This window comes from Ciona intestinalis, chromosome 12 (genome assembly GCF_000224145.3).
Source record: "Ciona intestinalis chromosome 12, KH, whole genome shotgun sequence".
NCBI classification, from domain to species: domain Eukaryota; kingdom Metazoa; phylum Chordata; class Ascidiacea; order Phlebobranchia; family Cionidae; genus Ciona; species Ciona intestinalis.
Window position 1 is genome coordinate 3673216 of NC_020177.2, and position 23061 is coordinate 3696276.

Sequence of the window (23061 nt, forward strand, 5' to 3'; positions counted from 1 at the left end):
GAATAATGTGTCATTTATTGCGTCAGAGTTGTTAATATGACGTAACAAATAAGAAACACAACTGCTGTTTTTTAAATAATATTTGGCAGAAATAACATCAACAAGCATTAAAATTAATACATTATTGTAAAAAATCTCCTTTTCAAATATTACCCACATAAAATTCGAACGATTTGTAGCGTTATTGTTGTTATGTGACAGTCACTACACGTATATTTTGCGCGCTCACGTATACCTCATGTATTCTCTTGTTTGTTTCATAGTTATTACGCGTTGTGAATCATCTATTCGTGTGGCTTGTAGTAGGAACTGCCAAGAGAAGCATGATGCGTAGACGGAAACTGGGCAAGAGTAGAGAGAAAATAAAGTCACTCGATCCGGCAGCAATGAAGAAATCGCTCGAGAAAATAATGGAGGACGATAGTTTTAGGACCCAAATGTACGAGGACACAGTAAATGTGATAGTAAACCGATTGGAATGCGAACTTACAGATTTTTCTGAAGCAGACCTGCTTAATCTCGCGCAGGATACGTTTGAGGTGTCGAATTCCAGCCATAAGGTCGCTGTCGAAAAAGCTAGAAGCCAAGAAATCTCCAAGAAGTGCGTCTTGCGGCTACAAGTGATCAAAGCGGAGCACCTGGCTGCAAAAGACGTGGACGGCACTTCGGACCCTTACTGCTTACTGGGTGTTGTACCAGCGTCTCAGTACGTTAACTTGCGGTCGTCGAAAACTGTTACCGCGAACACATCGGTCATAAATTCCACGCTTACTCCCGAGTGGAACGAAACGTTGGAACTCTTCGTAGAAAGAGAGCAAATTTCAAACAGTAATCTGCAGATTCAAGTTTGGGATAGCGACGAAGTAGTTGGGGGAAATGGGAACTTGAAGAAAGTAAAAGGAGTCAAAGGCGTTGGCAGGTAACGTAATCCAATGCATTGCCCACTTATTTATTCCAAAAACACATAAATCTCAAAAAAACTTTTTTATTAGCATTTATTTTAGGCCAAGTATAGTTAAAATGTAAACTAAAATTGATCACGTAGGGCTGTATTGAAAGCTATAAGCTGCAGACATTGTTAAGGTCCGTGTTCGTGCGAGGACACACTATTGTTGTACGGTCTAACTTTTCGTGCGTCATGACATTTTATCGTGTTTACCGCTGAAAATGCAAAAACAGACACTGATGTCGCATTTTTGGTAAATGTTAGTCAATTTGTTTCGACAATAAAGTAAAAAATAGGCCATGCGATTACGCTCACGTTAAAAAATAACATCGTTCTATGTACGTTTGCCGTATGGTACTGTGGGGTAAGATGGGATATACTGTTAGCACTTAGATCCCAATTTCTGATTGTTTTTTTTATGTAGTAACAACGCTATTTTAAAGCTGCGTGGCCACCGGTATAGAATTCGGTAACAATTCTTTGTTAACTATCAAATGGTTCAAGAAAAGATAATGAAAACATGTCCTATCCCCATCATCACTTTATACATGTCCCGTCTTACCCCACCCCACTATACGTCCCATATTACCCCGACTGACTATATATATCTAACATTTGGTGCCAAACATACAATTAAGTGTGTCAGTTAAACACAAGTTAAGCTGTTGGACTTTGTATATAGCCTGGTTTGATTCACAAACAGCGCTGTTGGTTTTAATATGATTTGCGTAAAAAGCTATGATTTCACACAGAATTGTGATGCTTTTGTAGGTATATTGGTATCTGTTGTTGTTATATAGGCAATATTCGGTAACCAAATTTAAAATGTCATGTTATAAAAATATGATAGTTTTTGGGATATAGTATAGGTTGGGGTAAGATGGTCCATGTTTTCATTTTCTTTTCTCGTCCCATTTGAGGGTGAATATATTTATATAGAGCATCATGTGCTAGTGGTATTCACCCACATTATACAAGTCAAGTAAAGTACACAGTATAGCGACGGCTGTTTATACAATACATTGAGTATCCAGTTTCTTTATATTTAAGGATCAATGTACTGTATAGCGGTAGGCTATATAGCGTAACCATAGCTTAATAATACAACTTCTTTATTAAACTATGGCGTGAACCATAACGGGATACATATTGCGTTGTAAAACTTTTGTAATTAAGATAAAGTACCACAACGACGCCAGCTTGTTAATAATTAAGATTCTGACAACTTAAAACTATAACCTTGAGCGTTTAAAAGCTAGCTCGAACATGATCTTTATCTAAAGGCATGCCTATCATTCTACGTGTGGCGTACCCGTAGCAATTCCAGAAACTACTTTTGTCGGATTTTAGATTTTGAGGTCACTGGGTGTAATTTTAGCGCGCGTTGTTCAATAAAGTTTTAAAATTTTAATGAAAACATTGACTTGTGGCGATACAAGGTATTTTTACGTCGTTTGGCTGACTTTTTTTAGCGTGACAACGACTTTGGTAATAAGGGTGAATAAATAATTAATTTTGGGCCGAATATAGACTGACTAACGTGTTATAAATTACAATTTAGTGGTAAATCGTGGGTAGCAATTTAGCAAAGAGTAATTTAGATTTATTCCCATCTTTATAATCTTTACAACTATAATACTAAATCCGTGATACCTATCTATAAACCCTTTAAATGTTATTGCTTTTCTTATAAGCATTATTTTAAATCCGATTACCCCGTCTGCTAGCACTTCACAATAGAAGTATAGTGGAGTGGGGAGAGATGGGACACCTTTTTATTCTATTTTCTCGTCCCATCTGGTAGTAAACAAAAAGTATTCAATGAACTATAAAACCGTATCCTCACGACTCCTATATAGACCGTTGTTAATTGTTTAAAACACGACCGGCATCGGGTATATCTTCCCCCACCCTACTCTATGTGTGTAATACGTTACAGGCTATAATACACATCGTGTATTGTTCTGGCGATATTACAAACACATATTTCTCCAAGCCGTTTAAATTAAAATTGCAATTTCTCGCTTAGAGCTTTGGAACCTTTTCCGCTGTCATACTTGCAGGTGTTATTTATCAATATTGAATCGACATATGCAATATAACAAATGTATGCTTCCAAAAATATTACCGTTAGAATACCCCATATGGTGTTTTTAACAGTCAGAAACGCTATTCTAAAGGTGTGAGGATACAGTCATACTAAACTCTGTTTAGTACCAAATGGGACGATATAAAAGAGAAATAAAGGACCATTTTACCCCAACCTCCCATATGATATATACAGTGTAAACATATTTCGGTGTTAAAATAATGGTCGAATTACCACAAAACTTGCTGGTTTGTGTAAATAACCTTTATGTTTGCAGATACGTTAAAGAAGTTGCTCAGTCAGTAACGAAGTCTGAAGATCATGACGATTTTATGGGGTTCAGTTCGCTACCATTGTCTAGTGTGCCTTCTCAGGGGTTGGAACGATGGTTTAAGCTTAGAGCCGCGCATTCCTTACAGGTTAATGTGCACGAAACTTTTATTAATATTACAACACACTTAAACGAAACTACACGGACTTATGTAGTGAAATTCATGTATTGTACTGTGGGGCAAGATGGATATTGGACACATTAATTAACTCCTGTCTAGAATATCGGGAGAATTCTCGGTTTAACTGACTAGTTGTAAACACGTATAAACGTAATGGATAACAGTAAGCAGTACTGAGTTGTATCATATTAGTGATGCAATGAACTATAATAGTATCGATATTTCTTGCTACCAATAACTGGAAACAAAAGACACATATAATTACTTGCTATAATTTGGATAGACAAGCACTGGCTTTTTGGAAAGTAAATCGCTTCTATTTTAACTCGTATATAAAGGAGCTAGAAATGCCCTATATTTAACTTTTATACCATATGCAGAAAGTTTCCGGTCGGATTAAATTACAAGTAGAGGCCCACACACTTCGAAGTACACAAGAACGTGAAAGGAATGAACACAACAAGTTCCCTGTAGATGTTATTCTAGCTGGTATATTGACCACAGCTGCAGAAATGGCACACAAAGTACACATGTCTTTGAAGGTAAAATAACCTAAATGCAAACTTTTCTAATAAATGCTGCAATTGATTTTGTGTTGAATGCTAGTGGGTATGGTCACGGTAGTAAATGTGTAAAAAACGAGATTCTTCGTAGCTGGATTTTGCCCCAATTAGTACTTTTTAGAGTGCTAACTAGACGGTATTCATCTTGCCCCACAGTACTATACAGACTAGAGAAACCACAGACTTACGTCAGTGACGAGTAACATACTTTATTTTGAGTGGGGTGCAATACTGTAGATTACGTCACATACTTCCAGCCAAATGACGTCACAGAGTGGGCGGCAACCTGAATTGGCTGCTCGATCAGATATCCAAATATTTACGAGTGCTGTTAAGAAGACAGATTGCGTTATACGTATGTAAGCGAGAGCTATCACACGACCATAGTTTGACTTATGGTTTAGTCTGCCCTTTCCGTGTTGGTAAATCAGTAACTTGTTCCTACAAGAACTTTATTGTTTACTTTGTTTGAACGGAAAGTTTTTTGTTGAATTTATACAGAGCTGGAGGCCTATTCTTTTGGAACTATAAATTAATTTAAAAAAAAGCAATTTATTTTATTGCAATTCCTAAAGTTTTTTTGTAACCACCTGAAACGCCGTTTCGAGAAACTATTAACGAGCTTCTGAAAGTGGATTGCTGCTAAAATAATGTCACGTTTTTTAACCATGTTTGCTTAGTCAAACAATCATTGAAATATGACTGCGTTACTAAAATGCTACATCACGATTAAGTTACAACTGCATTTTCTGATATATAAAGATTTGCTGGTAATATTATGGATAAAATGGTCCATGTTTTATTCTTTTTGCGACTCTATAGTACTGTGTATACTTGTACAGGAAGGAGAAGTTTGGAACGCTAATCTACCGAAGCACATGCAAAGCATTATACAAGAATTCATCGGTCAAAATGAAATTGATCCTCTCACGTGCGCCATCGTCCGGTGGGAAGTTTTTACAAAAATACATTTGCAGGTAAGTGTGAAACAAAATCGTCAAAACATTACGTATAAAATGTAGTGACTACTGATTGACTTTGCTTTTAATATATAGTAGGGTTGTGGAAGACGAGACACCTTTTGTAGAAAATATCCAAATATCTTGATAGTGTTTTTAAACAACTAACATCGGTCTATAGGAGAGGATACAGTTTTATAATTCTTTGAATGTTCATTGTTTACTACCAAATGTGACAAGAAAATAGAAGGAAAATTATCTCATCCATCCTCTCTAATAATACGGTTCACATATAGTTCATTGATATAAAAAGCAGTTGGTAGTTTGCCATGACTCTTATGTGTGGAGTCATATGTTATTCCGAAACTTATCCAATGACGCTCATATCAATTAGTCACCGCATGGCGTGGATATCATGTTCATTGAAAGACTCATCAAGGAACTGGACATGCATAGTAGTGATACGAAGTCGGCGCGCGCTGAAAAGTTCACGGTGGATGTCTTATGCGAATCCTTCTCAAATTTCATTCACCATGAGTGTGAACGACTATCACGTCATAGAGAGGAATTTGCAACAACCAAGGTAAGCGCAAGTTGGAGCATGTTATTCTATATGGGTAAGATGGGATATCGTTAGCACATAATATGCCAAATTTCCTATAATCGTGTTTTGAACTATTAACAACGCTATAATAAGAGCATAATGGGGATAGGGTTATATAATTCTGCAAATTTTCTCTGTCTACTTCCAAACGGAACGATAAAAGAGAATAAAGCGTGGGCCATCTTACCCCAACCTATTCTTTACTAAATCACAAACGTCAAATACAATTTACGTCACAGACCAACTACGTCATCGCGCTAGGAAGCACTCTGCTGTGCTTGAAGAAGCTAACTTCTACCAGCGTATATCAGCTTGTACGAACCATAAACCCTACTATTTCTGGATCTTCTGACGTCAGAGATGACGTCACCGACGCGCTGCGACGTGGAACGGAAACGTATTACGTGGAATTGTATGAGAGAAAGTTGGACGAGTCCATGCAGAAAGAGGAAAAGGAAAATGATAACTCTGAAGACGCTTACTATGGAGGTATTCAATTAACCACGGATTAGCAAGTACATGTTGGAGTTTGAGCCAACCCGGTCTTTACTTTCAGGTCCGTTGTCTTGCGCGCCCTAGATCTCAGTCTCACCCATAGTAGCATAGATAGTACATGAAAAGACGATTCATTGTTTGTTTTGAAAGTATCGTTTTTCACAGGCGATGAAATACAAGTGTTGATCAAGTTGGCGGATCGTATCTATCAAGATCTGATGCTCGGTCACAGCATATACAACGGGGTGTTTCAAAAGATACTTGGAATTAGTTACAGCGCAATTGTACACGATATAGTTGCCAAGAGCTTTGCCAAAGATGCGAGCGAAGCGATGAGCAAAGTCAATAAACACCTCAGCCTTGTAGAAGGTTCGCGAAAGTAGTTTTGTAAATTAAAAGTATAAAGTTGAACTTCCTGGGGCAACTCTGGCCTAATGGGTAGCGTTTTTTGGTAGCATTTTTGTGGTGGCATTTTTCAGGTCGATTTTCAAAAAACCTAATATCTGAATAGCAACATTATACACTTTCGTAAAAAAAACGTTTTTCTACAGACCCAAATCACGTCGAATCGGAATCGAAAAGCACCCTCTTGTTTCGCCTCTATTTAAGCGTGAAGAATTTGTCCGAACTTTGCAACAAACTAGGAGTAACAACAACCAGCATGAAAACACCTTCAATAACGATGGTTGACGGTGAGAAACTTAAACAATATTTGAGCGAATAAGTCCTTCCAAAAAATATATTTTTATTTTGTGTTATTTTATACAACATATTTCGTGCATTTCTGGTTAATCGTTAAGCGTCTGTTTGATGTTTTGTGGCGAGAATTTCTTAACACTTTACACGCCTTAGCAAACTATATGGGCAAACAAACCGTTTTATTCTATTTGTTTTGCAAAAAAGTTTTTTTTTTGTTTTTTTGAAATGTAAAATAATAACAGTCGTTTTGCAGGCCAGAGCATCGACAAAAACGGAAACGATGAAGCGAATTTAAGAGGTTTTGTTGACTGGTTTCGGCCAACTGTACTGCGATGGCTCCAGATGTCTAGGGGACGAACTAACAGCCGACTCCGCAAAGCAGTCGAGTTAGACCCAGCAAGAAGAGTGGACGATATAGTGAAACATACTTCGTCAGCGGTCGACACTATTGGATGTCTCACCGGGATAAGTTGCTTTCTATTTTATTCCATTTTCCAATTGAATCTGTATGTAATGACATTTAATTTGTTTTATACTTTTCCTATGAATAATATAAGGTATAGAGTTTCGTTAAGGCCTACGGTTGGTTTAGTTTTTGTCATTAAAACAAAACAATATGTGTTTTCAAATGTCTTGATGTTCCTTTTAAAACGAAGTTAACATTTTCCAATTCTTTCTATACGTAGTGACGTTCTGGCGAAGTCTTGTTTGGCCAGACCCTGTGGACGCATACACGATAGCACTTCGACTCACAGACGACATGGCAAACGCTGTAGAATGCTACGCTGATTTGGTGCATGGAAAATTAAAGCAGGTCGGTTTCTTTGACGAAGAGGGGCAGTTCGACGTTACGGAGGAGCTATGTTTGACTCTGAATAATTTGCAGGTTTGTAATACAGTTGTAGTTGTATTTTGCGCTGTTAAGTGTTTTTTACCCTGATAAAGACGATCTGTATATAAGATATCGAAACATCGGTACACAAATATGTGGCCACCTTTATCGTAAAATACGAACAGTGTAGCATATGAATTAAATCTTGTATATTTTGTATTTTTTAGTTTGTGAAGTCGTTCCTTGACAGTATTCCTGACAAAATGAACTTCAAGAAAATGGCAGAATCCGTCGGTGAGTGAATGTGTGTGTGTGTGGGGGGGGGGGGTATACAGGAACACTATAAAGTTGCTACAATGCTGTATCGTGAGACTGTGGTTACATAATGCTGTAAATATTCTTTGTTAACTTTCAAATGGGCGATAAAAGTGAATGAAAACATGGACCGTCTTACTATCTCAACCTTTTTTCCAACTGTCGCATTTTACTTACTTGTTTTACAAAGGGTTTATATAGGTATTTTTTTACAGAGCGTCATCCAGAGGGACCAAGTGGTCAGAGGGTAATGGCAACGTTTGATGCTCTAATTAACACTGCTCAGATCGGAATGAAAAAGAAGATCAAATCTGTGACAGGAGTTGTTGGGAGCAAGATCAGAGTAAGTAATAGGATTTTTACAGCTCTAAGTTTGAAACAGCGGTTCTGCTATTTAAATAAAATTTGCATGTGTTTCTTTTCTAGACACAGATAGGTCTGGTGCACATCCTTCACGATAATTGCAAAACATACAGGCTACATATAGGTCAAATCCTTGTATATTTATAAATATATTTACAAGGCACCTAAGCCGCTTGGTAAATATTATTCAATACCTAATGGTTCTGTCTTCCTTACAGCCTGACATTCGAAAATATTTGCGGAACTTTGCAAGTGAGGTAACAAAGGGCAGTGCAGGTTCTAATTTCCACGGTAGCGACCCGCTGGTGAAAAAGAACCTAAAAACTAGAGCTGGTGGTGCGATCAGACCCCTCATGAAATATTTGGAGGAAAATATAATAACGTTGAAAGAATGGCTGTGTGAGGTAAACGAATGAATGTAACTTATTTATTCACGCGTTCCAAGTCAATCCAGTCATTTTAACATGGGTATTTCATACACCTATATCTTACGAGTTACCACATATGTAGGAAAGGCAGGATATGGTTTTACGTTGTATGGGCAAAGCGTCGTCTTTTGACTTTTTAATACGGAAAGTATATAGCCTGACAGTGGCCTGACTGAAGTACGCAGTTTATAGATTAAAATCCACAATGCATAATATTTCCCTTAATGATTTCCAGCCGAACTTTAAGCGTCTTTTAGAAGTTTTGTGGCGAGAATCTCTCAACAGTTTACATGTCGTCTCCTTGGTCGACTTTGTGGATAAGAAACCATTTTTCTTCTATCTTTGCAGGTTGGTATAGAGGTTAACGTATTTGGTAACTATATATAGGATGATGGTACATGCATTCATTCTCGTGTGGTCCCTTTTGGTGGTAAACAAAGAATATTTATATCAGAAATATGTAACCGTATCCACACGACTTCAAAAAGCGTTGTTAATTGTTAAAATCGCGGACATGGGATATTATGTGTTATCCATCATCTTTCCCCATTGTAAAATGTTGCATGGTAAAGTGATTGCTAGAAGAACTTACATGTCAGACTATAGCTTGCAAAAACTTGAAAAGTGGGGTCGTGAAATTCTAATACTAAGATGTGTTTAGGTACATACTGGACCATTATCTTATGGAGTTCTTCCACGCTGAAGGACACGGAATCGCAAGAGAAAGAATGACCAACATGGACGAGTACCGAGTCCTCGGGTCGGAACTTAAAATGCGAAGTGCAAAGACGGAAGACCTGATTAGACTCTTCTATTTGCAGGTAAACATAAGATTAAACCTGAATTTAATTACCTGTTTATGTTAAAAATGCAAGACAATTAACTGAAATTGCTCCAACCTAGTGATTTCTTATGGGTTGTCTAAATTTTCAGCAATACATTTGGTAAAATCAAGAAAAAAATCACCGACAAAGTTGCATATAGTACGGTGGGGGAAGATGGGACACCTTTAGCACATAATATCCAAATATCGTGATCGTGTTTTTCAACAATTAACAACGGTCTATGAAAGTCGCGAGGATACGGTTTTATAACTGTTTGAATATTCTTTGTTTGCTACCAGATTGAACGAGGATATAGAATGGAAAGGTGTCCCATCTTCCACCAACCTACTATATTAAACAAGTTATACATTCATAAAGTTTCCCAATAACACCACTTGTATGTTACAGATGTACGAAGACCAACAACGAGTTACTTCACCCACCTACGGTTGCCTTAATGTGTTTGCTTCCTATGATGCCATGTCAGATGAATTACACGTTGATATAATCAGCGCTAGTGATCTGCTGCCATTGGACGTGAACGGACTTAGCGACCCGTTCGTAACTGTTAGGTGAGAAACGTTATTTTAGAAACGAAGACGAACTAGAGAGACATGATTTTAGCTGTAATTGTTTAAAGCCATTTTCGGTTAAAATGTCTAAACCAACGAGATGTCACAATGGTACAGCAGTTACCAAAGAGAAACTAAATTCCTATCATAAAATTTTAAAATAGTTTGTCTTTTTTAACGATTTTACATTTTCGTACAGACTTGCCCCTAAAATGACGTTTAAAGACAACAGTACACGTCAAACTTTGGTCGAAAAAAAGACGGTGAACCCAGTTTTTACCGACGAAAGTTTCGTATTTGAAGTGGAGAGAAGTACGATGGAACTTGAAGGCATGGTCGTTATATTTACAGTGTTAGATCATGATGTGTTGAGCGCTAATGACCTTGAAGGAGAAGCGGTGCTACCTCTTAACCAAGTTCTGGATGGTAACAGGTAATTCTTCTGGAGAATAATTAGATACCTCGGTTGTCAGTTATCTATTCGAAGAAGGTAACGAGGGTCATATTATCAGATTAGTTTTAAAGAGTAGCCTATATAAAACGAACGTTCAGGACAAAAATGGGCTCGCATAGGATAGATAGGTTGGGCCCTACACCAGTACATGGATAATTAGAAATTAGGCGTTTTTTAGCTTTTATGTACAATAAAAGTGTATACGCATACCGTAGTTTGTGCACTACACCAATATACAGTAGTGTGGGGGAAGATATAGGACACCTTTTAACTCGATTTTCTTGACCCATTTAGTAGTAAACAAAGAACATTCAAAGAATTATGAAACTACATCCTCACGACTCCGATAGACCGTTGTTAATTGTTTAAAACACGATCAGGATATTTTGATATTATGTGCTGAAGGTGTCCCATCTTCCCCCACCCTACTATATATAGCAACAAAGATGTGACGTTTTTTGATTTAATACTCCTTGTTGGTGTGCTAAAGCGATTAAATGTACGTTTAATGGCGCTTAGTTTAGCTTCAGACGGTAGATAATACGTGGCGTGTCTCAGTTTTAAGCGGAGTATTTGTTGTGACTGGTTTATACTGTAGAGTTGCAGAATGTAATAACGTTGTATCTAAATTTATAACTTCTGTGTTGTATCTAAAGAACATTGTCCTGCAATAATGATTTTACAATTTCACTATAATGTATGAGATGACTTATAGCACGTCTCACAGTAAGAGTTATTTGTCTATGCATATGGAGAGTCTCGAACAAGCAATATTACTTTGCATATTCAGAAAACGAAAGGCTAACGAAGTTTCTATTACGCACAATACAAGTGCGTTGTGCAACACGTACAAGCGTTAACTCCTAATATGGGAACACTTATGGCTAATTATTGGATCGATCGAAAAGTATTGCTCATGTAGTAATACACGATGCTCAACCAGGTGTATGGTAGGCCCACATACTGATCGATTACCTTCTTGCAGGAATCGCGGAAAGAATTTCAAGCTTCCGTTAACACAACCCGTTGTTGTAAAGATATCACCAAAGATGAAGCGAAAACAGGTAAAAACGCACTCTCGGTAAAGTTTAGGAAAACTAGTATAGTAGGGTGGGGGAAAACGGAACACCTTTAGCACTTAATATCCAGATATCCTAATTGTGTTTTAAACAATTAACTACAGTCTATGAGAGTCGTGAGAATGCGGTTTCATAATTCTTTGAATGTTCTTTGTTTACTACCAAATGGGACGTAAAAATATCTTCCCCCACCCTACTATATAAACAAAACACGACGTTTTTATTGCTCTTTTTGACAAAAGTACTCAAAACTATTGCTGTTTTAAAAACAATCTTTGTTTATTTTCGCAGCTGTCTTCCAAGAAAGACGAAAACTGCAACGGAAGCATCGCTGGCGAATCTGTCTCAAGCTCGAAGATAAGCAACGATGATTACGAACTCGATTATGAATGCGCGCAAATAATCAGCCCTGTTCTCTTGCTGCAAGGACGGAGCGGTTTTGACAAAGATGCCGACGAATTTTGTCGCTGGCGACGGAAACTAGAAAGCTCCATCGAGACCGATATTAAGAAATAGAATTTCTAAATTGGAAAAAATACTGTCAATTCAATCGCCATTTTGTTACCTAATATATGTTATATACATATATATATATATATATATATATATACATGCATACTGTAAGACCGATTTTTTTGTAACTTGTTTCGCAGTTACACTGCAGAGCGAAATTATTCATCTGAAATATAATTTTATTGAAAAGATTGGCGTTCAAATCAAAGAGAAAATAAAAAATTAGTCAGAAATGTTTTGACAAAAGTGGATGCGGTAAAAACAGTAGAAAATTGTCATGGTGAAATATAGGTTTTTTTCAAAGAAAAAGAAAACAGATTATATATAAAATTACACCAACTTTTTTAAGAACATACAAAAGTGTAAAAGATTTGCAAAACAAATGTCACTATTATAAAAGGTGCAAACAAAGCCTGATGAAAATGTGACAAAAAAATCAGTGAAAAACATCAAATAAAAAAAGTGTGTAAGTTATATAAAATGTAGTAAGCTGTTGGATTGCACATATTCAATTATCTTCTTGCACGGCTCGTACTCCAATAAACTGCGTGTACAGCCGACCATTACCAACTTGTGCTTGGCTCGAGTAATACCAACATTCAAACGCCTCCAGTCATTCAACAACTCCCCTTTCTAAAAAAAATGCAAAAAGTTAGAAGTGTGGTTCATTGTTTAATTAAAATTTACTTACCTTTTCTGCAAGTGGTTCTTTTTTGCTTCTTACAAATGAGAGCAGGATAACACTTTTGTCCCTTCCTTGGTATTTATCCACTGTGTTTATTTCCACCAATGTCGTGTTTTCTGTTAAATATTATTGAAAATAAGCCGTAAGTGCATAATGTTGGTTCCAGAGTCTCAAAACATACAAAAAATGTTAGTCATTTTTTGAATGACTAATGCAAAACAATATTCAAAACATGCCAAGTTCCAGAGAAAAAATAAAGTCTGTCATTTCAGAGTTACTCCAGGTCATTGAAATTCTGTATTGCATGGGTGAGGTCATACAGCAATGCATGCCATGGGGCCTGGGTTTTAGGCCAAAGCCTATTACCAACCCAATGAAATTCTAACACCTCTTCCTGTAAAGATATGACCTGCCTAACTGATCATCATATACAACACTAACTTTTCACGCCTACTACTGCTAAAATATTGTTTGTGAGAATTACTAGTTCTGTAATATACTGCTAGGTCTGTTGATCAGATTCTATGCTATACACGTCTCAATGATTAGAATTCACAATGTCCACATATCTTCATTATTTCTTTCTAAAATGCCACCAAGTATAGGAAAGCATTTTTTTGACGTTGAAGATTTTGGTCGTGCACTCCAAGCAAGAACCTAAAATATTTCAGCAGAAAATTCTGGCAGATTCAAAAAGTTTACAAAGAAAAAATTAACTAGTCCAGCTCTGCTGACTTGCACACATATTGCATGTCACATTACCTTCAATTGAATTCATTTTTTCCTCAATTGCCCGCAGCTGTTTACGAAACGGAGCAATAATTCCAATTTTACTTGGTGAGCAACCTGCCTGTTGATTTTGGTAACAAATGATTTTAATAACAAGGTATGTAAAGTGTAACAGTTGTGCGTTTCTGTATGTGTATAGGGGTTATGTTTAGGGTACCGTAGGGGTGCCTCAGGTCAGTCAGGTAACAGGTCATGTCACCCCAACAAAACACACAAGGCCACCTTGAATTTAGGCCACAGTTGGCCCATTTCCCCAATAATTGGCCAGAGTTGGCCCATAAGTATACCAACCCTGGCAATGGTGATATGGTTATAGTAGTATCATAATGTTATACCTTAATCAGCCACTGAGCTATAGTAGTTACAATGGTGGCTTCATACATGTTCTGTATACCGTGTTCAACTTCTGATTCATATGCCTCTCTCTGTAAGGGTAAGAGTTGGTTAATTTTTTACAAAAGTCACTTGTGGTGATTCTGCACGTTTAACAAATTGGTTGGGCAACCTTAAAAGTTAGTAGAAAGTTAATGAACAATCTACGACAGCCTATAGTGAATAAGATGGGGTAATGAGCCTGGTCTAGCCTAAATTCAAGGTTCCATGCCTCATTGTATGATCTCACTCATGCATGATATTTATATAAACACATAGAAATAGCAGAAAATTCCACTATTTTATTTAAACTGATATTTTTTACCTTAGATGTATCTAGAAATATTACCGACGTCTTCGGATCAATAGTACGTAACAGCCACTCGATGTCAGTATCGGGCAACATGCTTTTTACCAAGTCATAATTATCGAGTTTAACTGTCGCTTCAGCCACTGTAGGATGCGCACACTCAAGCCTTCCCTCGTAAGTTACATGGTTGCTTAATGCCATGATCTCCCTGGAAAAAAGTAGTGTATTCTTAACGTTTTGTCTGCCATTGTTTACGTTATGCCTATCAGGTAATGGGCCAATTCTGACCTAAGTCTTAGTAGAAGAGTAGTAGTCACATTAAAAACTAAACAGTCAAACAAAATCTAGATTTGTTACTCTGCACTGTTATATAGGTAAGGTAGAGTGGGTAACAAATCAGTACACTAATATTTTCACACATACTTGTTCATTCTATATTGCAGTGTAAGTTCACACAGAGCCGGTTTGTGTGAAGTTAGTCTTCTGAACAGACTCTCATCAGCTCCCATTTTCCTGAGAAAATGTTTAAACAATTTTTTCCTAAGAAAGTTGTTAATTGTTTCAAATATGTAATATTAAGTGCTAACGGTACCCCAGTTACCCCACAGAACTACATTTAAAAAATGCTTTTTCAAAGTTTTTTTTTATACTTTGCCTCTTGGCTGACTACAAGTGGTGGAAGTTGCAGATGGTCTCCAACAAGAACGAAACGTTCCGAGTGAAAGAGAGGAGCTAGGCAGGCAGGTTGCGCAATCTGGGATGCTTCGTCCACGATACAAACGTCAAAAATTGGTCGATTTTGCCCCGGGATGGCAAAAAATATGTGTGAGGTGACGGACAAGCATGTGCAACCCACTACACGCTGTGGAGAATGTATTTAAAGTAATTAATTATTGTGTTTTTCGAGATTTTTTTTAGGATAGGGTTTGGGACTGTGTTGTGGATGGGAGTCCCGAGTTGGACTGGTCACATGAACATTTATATAAAGCTTTCTGGGTGTTGAGGTAATGGGCCAATTCTGGCCTAAATCCTAAGTCCTTGACAAGGACCTCACCCACATGAATAAAATTCTCTGATTTGTTTGTATTAAATACTCAATAACTCAACCCTGAAGACTTAAAGTACCTTACCACAAAACTTATGTATTTTAAACAATAAGAGACAATAAACCCTAAATTCAGATTGTCATAGTTAACACAATAAAGACTACACTTTACTCACATATTCATCATATAGTTTCTGAAGTTCTGTGGGTGATTTTAGGTTTTGTGACAAAACCGCTTCAGTGTATGGCAGGACATTGGGGTGAACTTGGTTTGGCCGACCCAAACGTAAAAACCTGGTCTGAAAAGTTAAGTACACTGTTAAGACTTAGAAAGATAAGACTATTTGGACAATTTAGAGGTTGCAAAGTATTTTTTAATAAAATGTAAAAAGTCTGGCTTCAAGTTTCACAACATCCAGATAAACACAAAATTCCCGGAAATTTTATCCCTAACAAAGTTACACACTTGGTAACAGAGAGTATGAATATAAACACCAGTGTTATAACACAGGCATATAAATAAGTGCCATCCATTCAATCCAAATCTCACCTTATACTTTATAAGTTTGAGTAAAAGATTATCAACAGCAGAGTGAGTGTATGAGGTTACTAGTACTCGTAAACCACATAAAAGCAATATCCTGATCATAGCAACGATAGTGGTTGTTTTACCACTGCCAGGCATACCTGTAACATGTTATTTATAGTTATAACTTATAACTAAATTCTGCATAACTTGAAATAAATTCCGCGAATCTGACCCTGATCTGGTGCTTATAGAGTTTCTTATGTAAAGAAAAACAGTAAGGATCTGGTGCTACAAAAATGTAAAAGCTAAAAATCAAGTCTAACCAATTTCTATATAAGGACCAACGATGTCTTTTTGGCGAACTATATATCTCTTGTTAGTTGTTATATAACAATTAGTTGGACCTAATTTTTTCTGTTTCCGTTTTCTTGCACCAGATCCTGACTGTATTTCTTACACAAGAATCATTCAACTTTACAAGCACCAGATCAGGGGTAGATTCACAGAATTTATTACAACTAAAATACTTAGCCTATATCATTCTTTTTAAATAAGAAACTAATCACGCTAGTTTTTCAAAACACAATAAGACTTACCAACAACAAGTGTATAATCCTTAGATATAAGCACCCTCTTAATAGCTTGTCTCTGTGTTTTATTTAACCCCCTAAGCATCTGAGCAATCTCATTTTTAGAAGAACGGGGAATAAAATCCAAGTTTTTGGCAAAAAATGGATCCCTGTTAAAAAATGCATATGCTTATCCAACGTTCTGAATGAATGTAACTTTATTATATTACTCTAACTTATTTACTCCATTTTACTATGTTAAAGCGACAAAAGACATTATAACATGGGCCAGGGGTGTTTTGTTTCACACCTTGCGTCTGTTTACAAGCTACCGCATAATGCATATCTTTGTAGGTAACTACTTTTTCGATTTGCTCTATATCAGACTATATGGCTTGCTATTTTAACAACCCCATAAAAGACTACTGGGTTGGAGCTTGTGGTCCTGCGTAATGACACATGTGCGCCACAATGGTAGCGGCATTAAGCCTCATGATATGGTACCCTAACAGTTGATTTTACTCACCTATGCATAATGATCAAGTGCCTCAGTTTGTTGCATTGAGTTTCATTCGACATGAGCAGAGACAAGTTACTTAACGAACTTTGGGTGGATATTGCTCCCAACCAAATATGGTTGTCAATACTGTAGATCATGTCAGAATCGTAGCCGGAAAAATCTCTAAAATTTTAAATAGAGTTATTTTTTTTGAGGCCCTTAGGGATGAAAACTTCTAAAACAGGGGTTGCAGCAAATTATGTACCATACCCATTGAGCGGTTTTACACCAAAATACTTTTATCTTGCTGTTAGGTGTCTATGCAAACAAAAACAAGCTGAAGTATATTGCATTTGCCACATAGTTTTCCTATGTTTGACAACTATAAGTTAAACTGTATTTTGACATTGTCACCTTAGATTTGACTAAAAGTGTAAAAATGAAAAGACCATACAGACAACTACTGTCATTTTAATAACTATACTTTTCACCAATAGTAATAAAACAGTTCTAACCTGTCAGTAATAATGGAAATAAATGACTTGTTGATAGAATGAATGGTCCCAGTAGCAATGGCAATATGACTTGGTTCATTTCCATTCACCAACACTAAGTCACCAACTTTGAACATATTTTCTTTTCCGTTATCTGATCTAAAATTAAAAAAAGTAAAAAATGTTATTTAGTGTAACTTTATATAAATTTTTGGTCAAGGATAATTTTTTGTTCTGGCTCGGACACCGACTAGACTTTATATAATTCAATTCGTAGAAAACCGATTTACCTTTTAAAAGCTTGAACGAACATGTCAGCCAGCTCTGGTTTGGGTACCGAGGATCCCCCTAGTTTTAGACCGGTGATGCATTTGCCCTCGTCAAATCTGCAAATATATGTTATATATCGTGAAATTTGTTCATTGGGTTTTGTATTCTAGCAAACAGAACAAAAATAAAAGCACGATTGAAATTCTTGATTTTACGTAAAAAAAACGAATACGAGAGCGTTTATTAAAGTTGTTCGTCATTGTCACTACAATTGATATTAGTAACAGTATAAAAGCAGCGTTGGGAAAATCAATAAACTTTAATTCCAACACCCCTTGAAAAAGTTGACAGTGATTACAAAATGGTGACTGAAACGACATGAAATTTGTCCCGTGTACTTATAATACCTTGAAAGTTGCAAACACATTATTAACCCCACCTTTCTTGTGGAGTTTTTAGCCAAAATCGTTTTTGTTTATCCTTTTTATTTGCAGCTTGCTCCTCCAAAAAAGTGCAAGTCATCCAGTGGCGAAAATATGCTAAGTCAGCATCCGTGAGGTGGCTGAAAAGCTGACTCATCATAATGAACAACTCGGATGAGGGTCGGTATCTCCCTTGTGATTCGTCAACGGTTCTAAGATTTAAAATTAATATACAAATAATATTATTAACTAAAATTGTTTAACATTTTTTGGCAAAAAACACATATGCATTTCAATATCAGTTTCAGTATCAGACTATCAGTATTAAGCACTGAACCCGGTATCCTTTGGTTTCAGTGCAAGGGCCTAACCAATGAGCCACGTTGTCTAACCAATACAAACTTACTTATATACAAGTGCACAGTTACGTAGTTGTGAACAGTTCCTGCATGTTCGGTCATTATCAATTGTTGGTGGGAAAGATTGAGTGGAAAATTCCTCAAAAGAGTTGGCGTTGCTTTTCATGATGGTTTTTGTGATGGAGTGAGCAACCTATGGAAAAGCAGAATTTAAACCTAGGATATGCAGTTTATGGTTTGTATTTACTTTGGTTGCGTTTCTACTTTGAAATTATCTGTTTATCCAGTATTCCTAATTGAATACCCAAGAAAATCAGTACTTTTTAAAGTTTTTAGTCTAATATGTAATAGGTGGACTATGTCCTAAATCCCTGGCCCCTTACAAGCCACAGCATATGACCTTTTCCATATAAAATAAAAATATGCCGAAGGGTTAAAAATTTAACATTACGCCAATACATTGGCTTACTTAATACTCACCAGACAATACATTACATTAAAATAAAACAACCCAGAAAAATAAAACTCACCTTATTTCTCAGCATCATTAAACCACTACTGTCCACTGGTTTAAGTGGAACACAACTTGTTTTGAGGTTTTTCAGATAAAGAAGAAGTCCTGCTGGTAGTGATATGAGTGGGACACCATGTTTGTTTCTTCTTTCGTTGCAAAACATGGTGTATATTGAAACCTGTGTATTAAATATATTAAGATGTTATAGGTTGGGGTAAAATGGTCAATATTTTTATTCTTTTTTGTCCAATTTGGTAGTAAACAAAGAATATTCACAGAATTATATAATTGTAGGTTTGTAGCCATCTGCAAAGATTTTTAAATATATAAATACTAGTAAAACACCCTTATAATAATATAGTCATTTTTTAAATAATAGAAAATCATCTTTATAAAAATAGTAATTTACTTTTGAAAACACAAACTCATATTACCTGTACATGATGTTCCATGGAATGACTATCTTTCCCCGTTTTTAGTTCAAGGGGCAAAACGGTATTTTCAGTGGTTCGAGTTTTCTTGTCAGTGATTTTAAAATTGCCAGTAAGATCTATTTTGCCCTTAAGTCCATACCTGGGTGACCATACATTCTCTTCTATGTCTTTTACCTAGTTCCATAAAGTGAGATAAAACAACAATAAAGTAATGGCTTAGAAAATATATGCTACTGCTACCAAGCAATAAGACATTGAAACGTTTAAAAAATTGTATAAATAATTTATTATAAAAACTGAATACTCATAGTTACCTTAAACTGACTTTTGTTAGCAAATTCATATTGTATGAAACCGTTACACATTGATATGCTTTTTAACTTATAGTTATACTTATACTATCCAAAATATTTTTGTACAGGGTGTGTTGTTTGTAATGCCTGTGTATTTTTTTTACTATTTTAGGGTATCATACCAACATGATTTCCAATTATATTAATAATCAAACAAAACATGTATTAACTTTATTATAATATTTATTATTTACCTCTGTCAGTGCAACATTTGCATCATATCTTAATGTTGATCCCCTAACTGGTTTGAACCGGTTTGGAGCAGCTGAAGTCGGTAACTGGAAGTTGACAGTGTTGCCAGCACATGGCTTGCCAACCCTGAAATCTTTAATCCAAGATTCAATTTGGGGAAGGTAGTTTTCTACTTGGGTCAACACTGCTTTGGGATCTGTGTTCATTGCAAGCCTGTGTGGGTCAGATTAATAAACTGTATTAGCCTATACAGATAGTATATTTCTGTAAAATTAATTGCAAACCTTTTTATGAAGCAGATAGTCGTTTTCCTTATGTTAGTACAAAAATTTAAGCATTTGAATGGTGTATTAAAGAAAAGGTTGGGCCTATTCAAGCAGTTTTGCATTTACAAATTATTAAAAAATGACTTTTGTAACATTGTTAATTGTTATAACATGGGCTAGAACGCAATGATAGAACTAAAGTTCAAAACAAAAGTCTCTAAGAAGGTGCCAATGCAGAATGTCAATAACAAAAATGATTAGAGTAATAAAGATACTTACATATCAGCAAAGTATTTCCTAGAATACACGGCATCCTTTGCAACATTTAACAATATTTCCTTTGCAACTGGAGGTTTTAACTTGATAGCAGTTTGGAATATATAATGGACAATTGTCCCAACCAACATGACTGAACTAACATTATTGGGGTCTGTAGCAATTTCAGTGTTCTGAGGAAAAATGTTGACATTTTGAGTGAATGAATAAATGTAATTTATTTTTCTTGCGTAGTGGGAAAACTTTGTAAAGGTGGCTGTGCACAGTAACCGGAATTCGTCCGTTTTGTCCAGATTTCGCTGCCGCATGCGGGACTCTGTAATGGGTTTGCATACGACTTCGCAAGCGAATTCGCATGCCGGATACTGTGTACAGCCACCTTTAGTTATGTTTTTTTTTATATAATTTCATATATTGGCCTATATCATATGTATTGTTTTTTAATATACTTTTCTGTAACTGTAACCTTAAGCAAAAGACTAATAAAAATCATGGTATGTATTATTACATTTGGTGTCATATATATATTTAATATAGCCTCATATATTATAAATATTATTTATTTATAATTCTGTAGACTACATGTTATATGAAATTTTATGCCCATACATATTCTACCAAATAAAAAACACACATTTTTAGTGATGGTTTTAGGTAATTAGGCTATACCTTACACTTGCAGGCTATACCTTAAAACGTTCAGATAGAACAGCTCTGCGGAGACACCCAAGACTGTTTGACACGGTTGTACCACTTATAAGTGTGTCGGGGTGGTGAACCAATAAGTTAGTTTTACCATCAATAACTGTACATGGTTCAGCAGACTCTTGGTTGGGAACAAGGTTTATAATATCACCTGAATCAAGGTTGCTTTCTGCCCTGTAATATATTAGAACAAGGGTTAGGGCTTGAGGGTTATTCTAGCACAGTTATGGTTCAGACTCTATGCCTAATGTAAAGTCTGTAATACTTTACAGTATGCCAGTTAAAAGTGCAATGTTTGTAAACAGCAAAAATTCTTCTTTTATAAATTTTTGTAAAATCTGTGATGAAATTGGTAAAACATAAGGAACTTTATTATGTAATGCGTTAAGTGCAGTACATTTTAGCTCTGCTTAATTGTAGATATAGACACCTAACAGCAAGTGAGCAAGATAAAAGTTATCTGAGGTGGAAAACTGGGGTACTAAAACAAAAGATTTCACCATAGGCACTGCTAATGTTAAACATAACTATGTAAATAGAAACCCCATGTATAAACACCTCACAACAATATAATAGTATGTTAGTGTTGATAATTAATATAGTGCATGAAACACAGATAGACCTACTCACCATTCATGTTTAAGTATCACTTGGTGTTGTTGTTTACTTTTTGTATTCTCAACTGTAATTGTCTTTGTGAGAAACCCCCCTTCATGAGAAGACGACACATCCACAACTTTATGCCTCAAGTAATGAAGTTCATTTTCAAAACTGTCAAATGAAAAACATTCTTTTTATAAAGATTGTTGGTGAAACAGTTTACTGTTTTCGTTTATTGGTTGTAGTAACTGAAAAAAATCTGATACAACTGAAACTTGGTTTAATTTGTATCGTATAGCATAACAGCATAAATATGTATAAATACTATTACCAGTTCATTTGGTGAAATAAAAATAATGACTTGCGATCTTTACCTTGTGTTAACCTTGCTTTCACTTGTAGATGTTTCCTCTTCCTCAAATGCTTTCAATAAATCAAGATCATCCTCCCATTCATAATCATTAGTGGCAACTTCTTTAGATGGATCGACCTCTTTGGTTATACAGCTCATTGAAGTTGCATTCCTCGCTGTTGCTGGGGTAATGCATGGAGATTTTTTTGGACAAAAAATGGCCTTTTCTGTGGATAGTTGTGTATTTGGATTTGTTTCTTTAGTGGAGGTTTTGTGTGAAGATTCTTTTGTGCAAAAAACAGCTTTTTCTTCGGATAGCTGTTTATTTGGAATCGGTTTTGTTTTTAAACCAACATCTTCTTGCTGAGCTTCTGTAATTACATTTTCATCCTTTTCTTTTTCTTTTATTTTCTGTTGTTTTCTTTTTAAAGGCTTGTGCAGAACTGGACTGTATCTAGTTGGATGTTTTGAACCATTTTCAGAAGTATTGTTGCAGTTTTCCAAACATGGTGAATTTTCTATGTCACTTGTGCATTCTGGTGCTGTACAATATTGAGACGACCCACAAGAACTAACAGAAGCTATTTCCACCAGTTCTGCATCTTGAGAGATGATATTTTTCTCCTCTATATTTGAAAGAACTTTTGTCCTCTTGGCAGGACTGCTGGACATTTCACTTGATGATGTTTCGGTTTTCCGTTTCGATCTTTATATTGAAATTACAACAAAATTAATAAGAGAACATGATAGGTTTACACTTTACATACCAGTTTGAAACTGATACCATAAAAAGAAAAAAATACATTTTGGTACTTGAATGATTGTTGTACATGGCCATA

The 23061-nt window shown here is 35.9% G+C and overlaps 2 protein-coding genes across 2 annotated transcripts in view; one reads left to right on the forward strand and one right to left on the reverse strand.

The window, feature by feature from the left end:
- On the forward strand, nucleotides 1-12377 carry LOC100187453 (BAI1-associated protein 3-like). The gene is made up of 19 exons (XM_018814354.2): nucleotides 1-919; nucleotides 3313-3454; nucleotides 3868-4029; nucleotides 4893-5027; nucleotides 5404-5592; nucleotides 5853-6102; nucleotides 6274-6477; nucleotides 6660-6800; nucleotides 7061-7272; nucleotides 7490-7693; nucleotides 7867-7933; nucleotides 8170-8297; nucleotides 8536-8721; nucleotides 8981-9093; nucleotides 9407-9566; nucleotides 9978-10141; nucleotides 10341-10574; nucleotides 11581-11659; nucleotides 11966-12377. The coding sequence occupies exons 1-19, from the start codon at nucleotides 324-326 to the stop codon at nucleotides 12188-12190; spliced, it is 3591 nt and encodes a 1196-aa protein (XP_018669899.1). The 5' UTR covers nucleotides 1-323; the 3' UTR covers nucleotides 12191-12377.
- Nucleotides 12349-23061, reverse strand: part of LOC100177218 (DNA replication ATP-dependent helicase/nuclease DNA2) — a 17637-nt gene continuing 6924 nt past the window's right edge. The window contains exons 4-25 of the mRNA XM_018814350.1: nucleotides 22245-22928; nucleotides 21901-22041; nucleotides 21255-21444; nucleotides 20569-20738; nucleotides 20026-20236; nucleotides 19479-19652; nucleotides 19061-19222; nucleotides 18578-18723; nucleotides 18189-18383; nucleotides 17770-17865; nucleotides 17501-17638; nucleotides 17013-17168; nucleotides 16514-16656; nucleotides 15939-16075; nucleotides 15565-15687; nucleotides 14994-15205; nucleotides 14767-14856; nucleotides 14359-14551; nucleotides 13997-14086; nucleotides 13635-13722; nucleotides 12879-12988; nucleotides 12349-12820 (exon numbers count right to left, since the gene is read on the reverse strand). Of these exons, the coding sequence (XP_018669895.1) occupies nucleotides 12659-12820; nucleotides 12879-12988; nucleotides 13635-13722; nucleotides 13997-14086; nucleotides 14359-14551; nucleotides 14767-14856; nucleotides 14994-15205; nucleotides 15565-15687; nucleotides 15939-16075; nucleotides 16514-16656; nucleotides 17013-17168; nucleotides 17501-17638; nucleotides 17770-17865; nucleotides 18189-18383; nucleotides 18578-18723; nucleotides 19061-19222; nucleotides 19479-19652; nucleotides 20026-20236; nucleotides 20569-20738; nucleotides 21255-21444; nucleotides 21901-22041; nucleotides 22245-22928 (3811 nt within the window). The 3' untranslated portion in view covers nucleotides 12349-12658. The remainder of the gene's footprint in view (nucleotides 12821-12878; nucleotides 12989-13634; nucleotides 13723-13996; nucleotides 14087-14358; nucleotides 14552-14766; nucleotides 14857-14993; nucleotides 15206-15564; nucleotides 15688-15938; nucleotides 16076-16513; nucleotides 16657-17012; nucleotides 17169-17500; nucleotides 17639-17769; nucleotides 17866-18188; nucleotides 18384-18577; nucleotides 18724-19060; nucleotides 19223-19478; nucleotides 19653-20025; nucleotides 20237-20568; nucleotides 20739-21254; nucleotides 21445-21900; nucleotides 22042-22244; nucleotides 22929-23061) is intronic.

Bases quoted from the DNA above. Each gene is read 5' to 3' on its own strand.
- LOC100187453 (XM_018814354.2), top strand. From the start codon at position 324: ATGATGCGTAGACGGAAACTGGGCAAGAGTAGAGAGAAAATAAAGTCA. The intron at 920-3,312 runs GTAACGTAATCC...TTATGTTTGCAG, and splicing joins GGAGTCAAAGGCGTTGGCAG to ATACGTTAAAGAAGTTGCTC. The intron at 6,478-6,659 runs GTTCGCGAAAGT...GTTTTTCTACAG, and splicing joins ACACCTCAGCCTTGTAGAAG to ACCCAAATCACGTCGAATCG.